This window comes from Amia ocellicauda, chromosome 11, assembly GCF_036373705.1.
Source record: "Amia ocellicauda isolate fAmiCal2 chromosome 11, fAmiCal2.hap1, whole genome shotgun sequence".
Lineage (NCBI taxonomy): Eukaryota > Metazoa > Chordata > Actinopteri > Amiiformes > Amiidae > Amia > Amia ocellicauda.
In genome coordinates this window covers 21,782,917-21,795,663 of record NC_089860.1, presented here as the reverse complement: position 1 = coordinate 21,795,663, position 12,747 = coordinate 21,782,917, and the positions used below count along the sequence as shown (strand labels likewise).

The 12,747-nt window shown below is 35.7% G+C and overlaps 3 protein-coding genes across 4 annotated transcripts in view; 2 read left to right on the top strand and 1 right to left on the bottom strand.

The window, feature by feature from the left end:
- Positions 1 to 11,667, bottom strand: part of LOC136763160 (ras association domain-containing protein 4) — a 56,315-nt gene extending 44,648 nt beyond the window's left edge. The window contains exons 1-2 of the mRNA XM_066716940.1: positions 11,569 to 11,667; positions 10,342 to 10,468 (exon numbers count right to left, since the gene is read on the bottom strand). The gene's annotated coding sequence lies outside the window, so the exon portion shown is untranslated. The remainder of the gene's footprint in view (positions 1 to 10,341; positions 10,469 to 11,568) is intronic.
- LOC136762788 (C-X-C motif chemokine 10) lies at positions 6,946 to 8,515 on the top strand. The gene is made up of 4 exons (XM_066716332.1): positions 6,946 to 7,060; positions 7,421 to 7,547; positions 7,827 to 7,907; positions 8,092 to 8,515. Exons 1-4 carry the CDS (start codon positions 7,003 to 7,005, stop codon positions 8,117 to 8,119), a joined length of 294 nt encoding a protein of 97 aa, XP_066572429.1. The 5' UTR covers positions 6,946 to 7,002; the 3' UTR covers positions 8,120 to 8,515.
- Positions 10,018 to 11,918, top strand: LOC136763161 (alveolar macrophage chemotactic factor). Of its 2 annotated transcripts, none has more exons than XM_066716942.1 (4): positions 10,018 to 10,133; positions 10,372 to 10,489; positions 11,028 to 11,111; positions 11,542 to 11,918. In XM_066716942.1, the coding sequence occupies exons 1-4, from the start codon at positions 10,073 to 10,075 to the stop codon at positions 11,594 to 11,596; spliced, it is 318 nt and encodes a 105-aa protein (XP_066573039.1). In that variant the 5' UTR covers positions 10,018 to 10,072; the 3' UTR covers positions 11,597 to 11,918. The 2 variants fall into 2 exon arrangements, with proteins under 2 accessions (XP_066573039.1, XP_066573040.1); XM_066716943.1 differs by having other exon boundaries at positions 10,019 to 10,133; positions 10,375 to 10,489.
- The last annotated feature ends 829 nt before the right edge of the window (positions 11,919 to 12,747 follow it).

The window sequence follows — 12,747 nt, the reverse complement described above, 5'->3', positions numbered from 1 at the left end:
ACATCAGGCACATATACTTTCTATGAAATTCCATGGGGCCTTGCATTTGGAAGAATGCTTCAACTAGTAAAGCAGTTTATATATATTTTATTTTTTTAACGAAGTACTGAACCTTTTACAGATATATCTGAGCCTGTACAATGGGATTTTTCCAATTTTTGACAAAGTTATTCCTTTAACATCTCACTCAATTTCATTTTCTATACGTCAGCTTAACGTTGGCTTTTTTTTTTTAAGAGGAAGCTGTACTAAGGATGTAAAAAGGTAATTGGTTTCAGTCTCAGTTGCGAACTATGAAAGAACAGGATGTGAAAGAAGAGTGACATAATGCTAAGCAGTTTATAATAAGATCTTGGTAAGAGCTTCTAAAAAAATGAATGGACTGAAAACATTTATTCTTTTATGGAAAATAAAAATTATAGGACATCATAAACAGGCATTGGGATCAATGCACCTGCAAACTGAGTTTGATGGAGAGATTTAAAGGGGAGTTGATGTATTTTCATTATTCATAAAACAAAATCAGCCATTCGTTATAACCAGAAAACAATGCAGTGATGTTAGGGACAGTAAGTCTCCCATCACGAAATGTGTCACTTGAGGATAATGCACGACAGAGTGAGGGCTGCACTAAAACATGCATATAACCTAACCAAAATAAGCCAATAGAGGCTAAATTACAATGAACTCAGTTACAGTTTAAAAAGTTTGGCTGTATGACAATGTTCATCTGTTTCAGAAAAACACCAGCAACAACAACCAAATAATATATTGATTTCTATTAATATTTGTTTACCAATGTCGAATCCATTCATTTTCAGCTGGTATTACATATCTGTCAAATCTGAAGGCATATTCATATCAACACACATCAATGACACTTTAACCAAACAAGCCCACACGCCACACGTCACCTGGGGCTTTTTGAGCTTTTGGCATTCAGCAGCGTTCTTATTAAATTATTTAATCTATTTTTATAAACTCTAAGAAATACAACGCAAGTCAATAGTTTCCTGCACAAGCATTTTCACGTCTAGATCAGTGGAAAAGAAATTTGCCGGGTTAAGGTGTTAACCACTGACCGAGGAACCAGACAGCGGAATGGAACACAGTATATAAGCCCGGCACAGTACTCAGACCGCCTGGGGGAGATGACAAATTTCCCCTGAAGACGCACCACATGGTTTAAGCATTAATTTCGTAAAGTTAGCCAGCTCCTAGTAGGTTTCTATGTCCTGAACCAGAAAGATGAATTTGTATATCAAAGGTTAGAAGCCTGCAAGGCAAAACTCTTAAGGAAGAAAACAAACATGGTTAAAAGGGAGATCTGTGTCACAGTAATTTTCAACAGATGAGGCTCCAAGATCATTATATTATGAGGCAAGGTGCCATGCTTCAGAATGATAACAATGACTGTATGACAGTGAGGAGAAAATAAAAAAAATAAAAATAAAGACTTTGCCAAAATGTCACCATAAAAATATGAAATATTGAAGCTATACTGACTCACACACCATTGAATATCAATGCCCACGGTCAAGAACATGAACTTCCTGAATTGTTACTTTAATTTGATTAGGGGACAAGATGTAACCTCCCTTGCACACACATAAATAGGAACCGACTGCACATTTCAACAGAGGGGATGGCCCTGTAAACACTTTGCCATTGTGAGGTCACTGCAGGGCTGAATCTATTTGTATTGTAAATTATATTCTTGTAAATATACTGATTATAATCATGCATGTTAAGAATATATAAGGCAACTGCAGTGGGTGAAGACATTAATGGTTTAGTTAACACTTAGGTTATAGCTTTCTAACAGGAACTGATTTGGTGTAGTCAGGCCGGGTATCTACCACAGAAGTGTGACAGCCTATTAAGGAATACAGTAACGATAAACAAGGTATTATAAGGTATTGGTGGCTTTCTCTAGAAGAATCTTAAAAAACGTGTTCAGAGGTCTTTACATGAAGGAAGAAAACTACATGTCCTTGACTTAGGAATACAATCAAAGGTCTTTGTCACTTCAACATTTGTAAGTTTCTCGGCACCAAACACTGGTGAAATCTAAAGCTGAAACCCTGAATTTGTGATCTGAGAGAATATCTCACCCTAAATTCTGGGAGTCAGTAAGAAGCCCATCTCAATACATTACTATATTACGGAACAAAGAATGTATATACATGTATATACAGTCTGGACCCCAGTGTCAAGAGGATCAGAGATATCGTCATGAACCTTCAATTGTAAGTTAATTGAATACATAATTGTACACAGATTTTGGAGAATCAATAAATAGTAAAGAAACAAATCTTAAATTAACACTCTGGAACAGGGGTTCCCAAATTGCGGCCCTCTAGGATGTTTGGCGCAGCCCCCCAAAGCCAACCTTCAACCACCCCTTTTCTGAAGATTTACTATATTTGTACACTTCATTAACATTTTGTTATAAATTGCACATGTAATTTGTGGGAAAATAATAAAACAACAATTAAAGTTAAATGTTCCCCAAGAGAAATGTATAGGAAATAAAATTGGCGGTTCATTTTGTACTGTGGCCACCCCATCCCATGCAACCTCTGGAAACCGGGCCTCCATCACCAGACATTGGGAACCCCTGCTCTAAAGCAAGTCACATGTGAAGTATTAATCAAGTCTACACTTCAAGACAAACAAGAACATTAAAATAACATCAAATTGTATGTCTGTACCCTTGTAGATATACTGAAGACTGTAATGTTAAATAGATTATGCTATAAAAACTAACCCAGTCTATCTGTTCTCTCCTCAGAGGAAGAAGGCAAGCACAGAACACAACCAACTGACGGTCTTCAGTCTAAAACATCACTGACCCTCCTTCACTTACAGACTGCTAACTACAGGAGTCTTTGTTTAACAGCAAACCTGATATCTATGTCAAAGAGAAATATCTTCTGCACTGGATTGAAATGTCATTGCAGAATACATTTGCGTGTCATAAATCATTGTTAAACTTACATTTTTAACAATACATATTTAAGTTTATTTAAAGTACTTTTTTTAATATATATATATATATATATATATATATATATATATATATATATATATATATACACATACACATACATTTAAAGTTTTTTTATACGTTATATATATTTTTTTATTTTGTGATATATTGACAGTACATGGTCATTTTTTATTTATTAAATACAAACTGAGAAATATGTGCAACAATTATAAAATATATATTTTCTAAAAAACATGTCATGAGAATTGTCTTTTTATAAAAACTGAACTTTCACAAAGTTAATGTAGTCCTAAAAAATTGGTGATGGGTTCAAATAACAAAGTATCAATATTGTATATATTTTGTTTTACATAGTTTCATATTTGCAATGATGTGCAATATTATATTGACATAAGAGACTTCTCTAGTAAAACATCAAAGTCTGGAATAAGCATTTATTTCCTTTAAAACAATATATTATTTCATTTTAATTATTTTGCTTTATGGAACTAGTCAGAATAGTGTTTATTGAATAATACAAGGTTTCAAATTACAGCTGATTCAAATATGAATAAATCAGGTTATAAATTACTTTAGTGAGGTTTATAACTGTTGCTATGGTTGGTTTATTATCATGACATCAACACTACTAGATGTCACCTTGTTATAAAGTGTCACACTGGTAGTTTTGACATTACTCAAGACAATATGCTTGAGTCAAAGATGCAGTGACCTGCTGCCTCTCAGGGTTTACATGGTTTAAGTTTATTGCACTCGGGATGAGCTGCCGTTTACCCAATGTCATGCAAACTAAGGGCAAAGGAGTGAAATCATATGTAAATTAGCTCTATATACAGCTTGCATGCCGTTTTTGCACGAAAATCACAGAAAGGGTGGTTGCCATACGCAGGGAACAATACTTGAGACGCTGACATCATTGAATCATTGGCTGCCATGTGAAAACATGTTCAAATTAAACAGTGTACAGCTGTCTTGTGCCTTGTGTTTAGTTGTTTAATAATTTGTTATACTGATCTTACCAGAGTGGTTTTTCACATCACTGATGGAGCAGCAAGCTGTGAATATAAGTGTTTTATAAAGTATTACTTTACATTGACAGCCACAATAAACTGAGCAGTTATCTTGCACTTTTAAAATGCGGTCATTTAAGGATACATGCGATTATCGCATTAAATTATCTCATGGCATTTTCACGTGAAATACAGGTTTACATGTGGAAATGCATGCATTTTTCCTGTGTTTCGTCATTTTTACATCATCTGTTTGTTTATAACAAAATAAATCATTAACATTTTCAAAATTCAGATGGTGATGGAAAAATACAATATGAAATATCCCGTGTGAAACGTTCCAGAATTTATTTTTAACTATAAGATGTCTCTTGTTTAAGATTGTAGTGTTGACTAGCAGTGTCTAGGATCAAACAAACCGTAATCAATTGGTTTTCTTTGATTAAACTTGTAAAGACAATGAATCAATTAATGAGTCTAAATTTACTGCACGTATTCTGAGTGTTGCTGTTCAAGGTGTAGGTAATGTAATGATTATTTAACTTATTTTTAAATCAAAATTAAAAGCCATTATTCAAATTGATGGAAGTCAGCTAACCTTGAAGCAAGCAAGTGGCTAGTCCATTTCATCATTTGGCAAAATATACACAAAACCAAAAAAACATGTTCAGATATATCTACTCATAAATTACTAAAAGAAACTAATCAAACTAGTAAAATATATTTTGAAACATTAAACATTTACGTCTGGTTTTACGTCCATATCAGCACTATTCTTGGACTTCTTTACTTTAAATAACAGTACATAGTCTAATCATGGCCTGTGAAAGCAAGCATTTATAGTGTACAAAACACGATAAATCCACTTTGTATACTAATCCTCCAAGAAAGAATAAAAAAAACCTAGTCAAAATAATAGTTTAAAAACTTTAAGGAGATCATCAGAAATCCATCTCCCATTCTTTCTATGTAAGCCCTCTGTCTATGTAAGCTGCTGTTAAAGAGTTTATGTTTCCAAGAAAAAACGAAAGCTCTCTCACACAGGAGGAACTGCTCTGATCCAAATCTCATGATTTTGGTCCTTTGTTCAATAACTCAGCAGAACATATAACATCCATCTACATTATGTCACAATGGTTAAAACTTTTAAGTCCAATAAACCCAGGAGAAAAGTGAAGAAAGTGTTTTCATATAAGTAACCTCTGTGTGGTCAACACAGAGTCTGGTGCCGTCCTGAAGATATTGCTCCATGTCACCTGTTTTGGTGCAAATGAAAGTGACATGAAACAGATGCACTGGAGAGGCAACAGCAAGACAACCCTCAAAAAGGGAATGGTTTTGCAGATGGTGGCCACAGACAAATGTTCTCTCCTTATCCTTCCTGACTGATTCTTCTCTAGTTTTGCATTTTGCTAGTGTCCTTGTCAGTATTGGTAGCATGAGGCGGTACCTGCAGCCCATTCAGTTTGCACAGGTAGTCCAGCTTCCCCAGGATGGCACATCCATACATGCCATCGCAAGAAGGTTTGCCGTGTCTCCCAGTACAGTCTCAAGATCACGGAGGAGATACCAAGAGAAGGGCCGTTACACGAGGAGAGCTGGACAGGTCCGTAGAAGGGCATCAACCCAGCAGCATAACCAGTATCTGCTCCTTTGTGCGAGGAGGAACAGGAGGAGCACAGGAGGAGCACTGCCAGAGCCCTACAAAATGACCTCCAGCTGGCTACTGGTGTGGAGGACCCGATGTCCTCTAGTGGGACCTGTGCTCACAGCCCAGCACCATGCATTTCGATTGGCATTCGCCAGAGAACACCAGAATTGGCAGGTCCGTCATTGGCGCCCCGTTCTCTTCACAGATGAGAGCAGGATCACACTAAGCACATGTGACAGACGTGAAAGAGTGTGGAGATGCCGTGGAGAATGTTATGCTGCCTGCAACATCATCCAGCATGACTGGTTTGGCGGTGGATCAGTGATGGCCTGGGGAGGCATATCCTTGGAGGGTCGCATAGACCTCCATGTGCTAGCCAATGGTACCCTGACTGCTGTTAGGTAATGGGATGAAATCATCAGACCCATCGTCAGACCTTACATTGGTGCAGTGTACCCTGGGTTCCTCCTGGTGCAGGACAATGCCCGGCCTCATGTGGTCAGAGTGTGTAGGCAATTCCTGGATGACGAAGGCATTGATGCCATTGACTGGCCCTCAAGTTCCCCAGACTTGAATCCAATTGAGAACCTTTGGGACATTATGTATCAGTGCATCCGACTATGCCAAGTAGCGCCACAGACTGTCCAGGAGCTCACTGACACCCTGATCCAGGTCTGGGAGGAGATCCCCCAGGACACCATCCACCGTCTCATCAGGAGCATGCCCAGACGTTATCGGGAGTGCATACAGGCACGTGGGGACCATACACACTACTGAGTCACATTATGAGTTGCCGTGATGAAATTCACACAAGTTGGAACAGCCTGTGATTTCAATTGTTTACTTTGATTTTCGGTGTGAGTTTAAATCCAGCCCTCAATTGGTTGGTGATTTTGGTTTCCATTGACCGTTGTTACGTCATTTTGTTCTCAACGAATTATAAAATGTACAGTAAAGATTTTGATCTTTAATATATTTCATTCATCGAAATCCGGTTCCCTTATTTTAAATGCAACAATAATGTAAATCTGTGTTGTATTCTACAGCCAAATATAGGAAAGACATGCTGGTTCTTAAAAAAATCTACTGCAGGCATGTTGTAATCTTAAAAACTATAAATAAGATTCAAAAGAGTCCCGCTGAAATGGGATACTAACAAAAAAAAATCCAGTCATGTCATAGTTCTGTTTCCAGCAAGTTTCTGTTTCCATCAGAGATTTCCCCTGTAGAGAAAGTCCTGTGAGCAGTGTATATAAGACCACCAACAAGTCAACACCACCACAGCTTCTACAAACTAGCAGCCTCAACACTGAAAGGAAGTCTGAACCATGAGCACCAAAATCCTGCTGATCGTCGCTCTCGCCATCACTGTGGCTCTCTCGCAACGTAAGTATTTCACTCTCTTACTACTAATCCAGTCTGAGATAATTTTGCAAGTACTTAAAGAGCTGGGGAGATTAATAACTTAATAATGAATTGGATTTTTAATCTTTTTGTTTGACAACCTAAAAAGATGGTACATAATAATGAAGCAAAAGCGGAACTTTAAGGAAGCACCATTATGTCAGAAATCTTGCTATATGTTTCATTGCACTATAATGCAGTAGCTCCTTCTGCATTTAGTTCTTGGACGTTACTTAAAAAAGTTTTGTAACAATGTTTTACGAAGTTCCAAGATTTCAATTTTTTAATAATTTGTGACAAAAAATTATTTGATCCCAGAACGTTCCATCATTTTGTCCACAGATATTGTGAGTGAAAGCTCACGATGCTTGTGTCAGCGAGTCCGAGCCAGGATTGTCGGAAATCCCAGCGATATCAAGAATATGGAAATCTTTCCGCCATCCAACTCCTGTGAAGACCTGGAGATCATGTAAGTGCAGAAATAGCAGACAGCAGACAGAGTTATAACACCCTGAACAAGAGTAATGACACTTATATACAGTGATGTTAGTGGTATAAGGCAATGAAGAAAGGAAAATAATTGTAATATACATTAAAGTTTTTAGATATCCTTTAAAAGAATTAGATTTGCTTTGCCTAGATTTGCCTTCTCTACATAGATTGTTTAATATAATTTCTCTGCATGTAGTTCTATTGATGATTGTTCTTTCAACTTGGCTAAAAAACTAATTTTCTATAATGTTTTCAGTGTCAACATGAATAATGGTGAACAGTACTGTTTGGATCCCAAAGTGAAGAGGATCAAAGAAATCATCAAGAAGCTCAGATTGTAAGTACTGTTGGTGTTATATCCTTGTCCTACTGCAATATTTCATAAGAAAGAAGTCTTAAATTAACATTTCGCCTTACGAGCATCATGCTCATTTAGTTTCTCATGGTGTCTATAGTATTATAAATGCACCGAAGACTGTATAGTTGAACATCTGTATTTATTGCACATTTTGTCTCTACAGGAAGAGGTCAACCACAAAGGACAATTAATGGACATTCTTCAGCCTGAAACAACCCTGAACCTACTCCTTCCCGATTGTGCACTTTCATATGTATACAAGGTGTTTAACTTGAACATATTGCACTTATTTATTTCAGAGATTGTATCATATTCTAAATGTAAACCATATTAAATTATACATTAATTTAAATTAAAGCCATAACAGATCACATTTATTTAAAAGTCAGTTTTCGGAGTAGCATGGTTTTCTTACAATAAATTCATTTTGGAATTTCCTTCTTTTGAGCAGCCACCATAGGGGTACTTATTTTAGAAAGTATGCGTTTGTGGTGGCTGATACTTTTGTTAAAATATCAACTAAGTTAAAACTTGAAAATGTATTTATCACGTTGTGTTTTCTGTTGAAAATAAAGTATTTATTACGAAACAAAAAGTGTGTGATCACATGCTGTTCTCCAATTCTGTACCATACAGTTTTAAAGTAGAGTGACAGAGTCCAGAGAAGGAGAATTATGTAAATTCTAGTCATACTGTCCTTAACAAATGCATAGGATCTACAAATATCCAGTAAGCTCTCTCACATTTTTTCTATTGGATGAGAAAAACTGCAGAAAATGAGAAACATACTCAATCAGTCCTAAAACTAATGTGTGGGGATCCCTGCATGAACTCAAAGGGAGCCCAGACGACTTCAAGAAGGATTTCATTACATTTTTACAGCCAAACTATGTTAGCATTTATGTTCATATTTTTTAATAATAAGGGGGGGATGGGGACATGTCACATAACTCATTGGCTGTGCGTTAACCAAAGAAAGTTATCTTTCAGTCTCTAAATATAATTATGGTAAATGTTAAAGGTTATTAATATACCCCTTAATCTCTGGTGTAAAATCACACACTCAATTAATCAAAACTAAATGTAGATTATTCATAATGTTAATATTAAGAATCCCTGAAACTACTAGATAAGCTTACCGAAGGCTAATTCCCCTTACTTACAAGAGCAACAGAACAGTACTAAAACAATGCTATACAAGCTGTTTTATACCCTGTTATACCCTGTGGGGGTTAATCCAACAAATGAGAGGTGTAGACCTCTTACTGAAAGAAATTGCTCCACCTCTACTCAAAAGTGCCCAGTATGATTCCCCACATGCATTTTGTTAGCGACTTACCTAAACTTTTTCTATACTTTCTAATGTACTAATCACTCACATCTGTGCTACATCTCATCTACTATAACAACAACCAATCACCCAATTAGAAAATAAAGAAAAAGTATTTATTTAAAAATATTTCTATAAAATATGATGTCTTATAGGTGACATTAAGAACATCTATAGGACAAAAGAACCTCAAAACCCTTAATCTCGGAGGATGCGTTAGTTACTTCAGCTGACGCCTCGAATGTTAGCAAGACAGGAGATCTATTGCGTACTTGATGTTTATAAGATGCACATTACACTCATAAACAGCATTTACATAATTACAATTGTACTAATTCATCCCCCTTTCATTCCACATAGATGTTCAATAGAGAGATACTTCTGCACCCATATTAACTATAGTCATATCAACATTAATTTAAATGAATAGGTTTACAGGTATGAAAAATCATTTTTACTATTGGGACTTTGATACTTGTGACTTTTTAATATAAATTTGATTGTATTTTATGAAAAATATAAATAATTGTAATAATGCATCAAAAATATTTTAAATGTACTTTCCAACAGATTAAATTACAAGTATAAATAACATTTTCCATATTTATTTTTTTAGGTGTCTGAACATGAGGCGTGAATCTTCCAATGGGGGAGACTGCTGTGTCAGGTCTGTTTCCATTACAAGCAGGGGGGGAAAGTGTGACAGTAAGAACAGTACTTCTGTGGTAAACCACTCTTGTATATAAAGACCCCACTTTCAAGAAAGATTGTCTTAACAGAACGAACTGCATAAACAAGAGAGAGAGAGAGAGAGATGGACTGCAAACTTGCAATTTTTGTTTTGATGGCAGTGTGCACTGCATCTGCTGTGGACCGTAAGTCTGGATAAATACTTAATTCTAATTCAGTAATAAGTTTACGGTAATTTTAACACGCGCTTTCAGAATGTCAGTGTTATTTGTGTTTTACAGTGTCATATTTTTGCTTTAAATGCACAGTGTGCAGCAAATTTTGATAATTTAATCAATCAATCATTTAAATCATATCTAGACAGGACATTCAGTAAGATATGAAACAACTCACCAACATGGTTTTCTGATCTGTGTTTTTCAGTAGGCTCCAGTCGTTCCCGTTGTCTGTGCACCAGTATATCACAGGGTGTACCCATCAGACTGATCGTCAAGGTGGAAATCATTGCCAGGAGCAACAGCTGCGAGAACACAGAGATAATGTGAGGACTGGACAGTGCCCATTGCTAAAAAGTTATATTTTATGTTTAGTGCTCATGTTTACAAACTACATAATTTCTTGATAAAAGAAACGCATCCAAAAAATAAACAGTTATGTTTTAGATATTGTGAGAGGTTTTGTATATTGATAGCAGTAGTTATAGTTATCAGTTATAGTAACTGGCAAAGCGGATCGTTAAATCATTTCAATACAGTCATATAATGCCATGAAGATAATTAATGGCATATTAAAATTCCTCCGATGGCTTACACAAGTTTTCAATTAAAAATAATGCAATGACTATATGAATGGCTAATATAAAGTGTGAATACAAAAAGTCATTGAAAAAGTTCATTTTTAGTTACAGTATTCAACTCAAAGGAAGCACAAAAGCAGACCAAACCCATTCATAGGTCTGGGACTCCAACTCCTACAACCTAGCTCATCTAATTTACAAGCTAGACCCTGAAAAACGAATAAGAGTTTGTCAGTCCATTAAAATAGTTGTGTTTAGTAGCTTTTTGCGTTTGTGTTCACAGAGCCATCCTGAGAAACGGAAGGCGGCGGTGCCTGGATCCCGCCACTGCCAAAGTGCAGAACGTCCTGAGTCGGCTGGTGGAGAGGTGCGTTAATCTTAAACTTATTGGTGACTCAATCTGGTTTCATCTTAACATGGTCTCTGGCAAGAAAATGACATTACTCACCGAGCAGCACCTGTGGTCAGCATGACTCAATCATTTCAGTGTTACTTCTGGGAATCAAATTTACATAAGACTGTATTCTTCACATTATACCCTAAATTGGGATGTATTAGGGCAATACGGGGGGTGGACTTTACTTCAACATTAGAGACACAGGCAAGTGGCTCATTAATTAACTGGGTGCTCAAAATGGGATCATTCCCCTGCTGAGGGGAATCTCAGTTTAGCATGAGCCTCACCCCTGTTCCAAATATGCAAGGTTATAAAAAGGATAATACAAAAAAATAATAATAATAATAATAGTAAGGTAATATTTCAATACTGAAAAACCCTTTTTTCCCCCCCATTACAGGAAAAAGGCAAAACATTTTTCACCTACAAGTCCTTCTCAAGAAGTCCAACACTAATTGATCCAGGAAGATTCGCACGAAGATTTCCATTTTATCTGCTAGTGTAAAACAATCCGCTTGGTCACCTTCCACCTTAAACAGAGAAATGTGCAGTGTTATAAAGCTAAATATAGCCCTTGTCATTTCAATAATGTTTTATATATTTTTTACAATTTGTTAGTATATTTCCCTTTTCTGTGATGTAGAAATGTCTTCATTTCATAACACTGTCTATATATCACTGAGATTTTTTGTTATTGCAATACTTTTTTGTTCCTTTATACTGTTTTTCAAGTATAAAAATATATTTTGTAATAAAAAAACATTTAAACATTGTAAACTTGTCAAGATGCAAATTATTTTTTATTCAACTTTTACTGCTGAAAATTCTAAAGATTCAAATATTAAAGGAAGCACTAAAATCTAATCTGAAAATGAACTGCAAAATAAATGAAATGACAACTATACCACATGCCACACAAAAAATAAGAAAACACTTATTTAAACCTCAGTCGTGGTTTCTTCAGGTTTCTGACATACATGAATGGAGTTGAGTGTTATGCAGTCATCATTTGAAAACATTTACAGTAAATACATGGATATATATATTAAAAAAACGTTCCTACTTGCAATAGGTTTAAAAGAAATAATAATGTACACTTTTTAATTAATGGCCTGATTTGATGATTTCAGTTTCTAAACAGCACATGGACAAAGGGCACAGACGAAATTAAGTGACTGTCAGGTGGTGCCATCTACTGTCTAAAGAGGTACCTAACAATTCAAAGTGGATTTTTCTAACTATTTTATGGACTATAACAAGCTTGCTGGCGGTACACAAAAAACAATGGTTCCATTACTAGGAAAAACCATATCTAACATAAATTGATTAGGTAAAAAGGGAAGGTCGAACGGGGCTAAATTAATGTTTTGGTATACATTGTGAATAAGCATTGAATTCACCATGTATAAATTAATACAGTATACCGTACCATGTACAGTATTGTAAAACAGATAAAAGTGACATGCAGTGTTCAGAGAATTCAATGTAAATAAAACACTTTATGATTAATCACCATTGGACTTTGTAACACCCATTGTGCTCGGTAGACAAATAAATACAATGCAATCGTTATTTAAAGCTTATTTCGAAAATTAAAATCAAAATT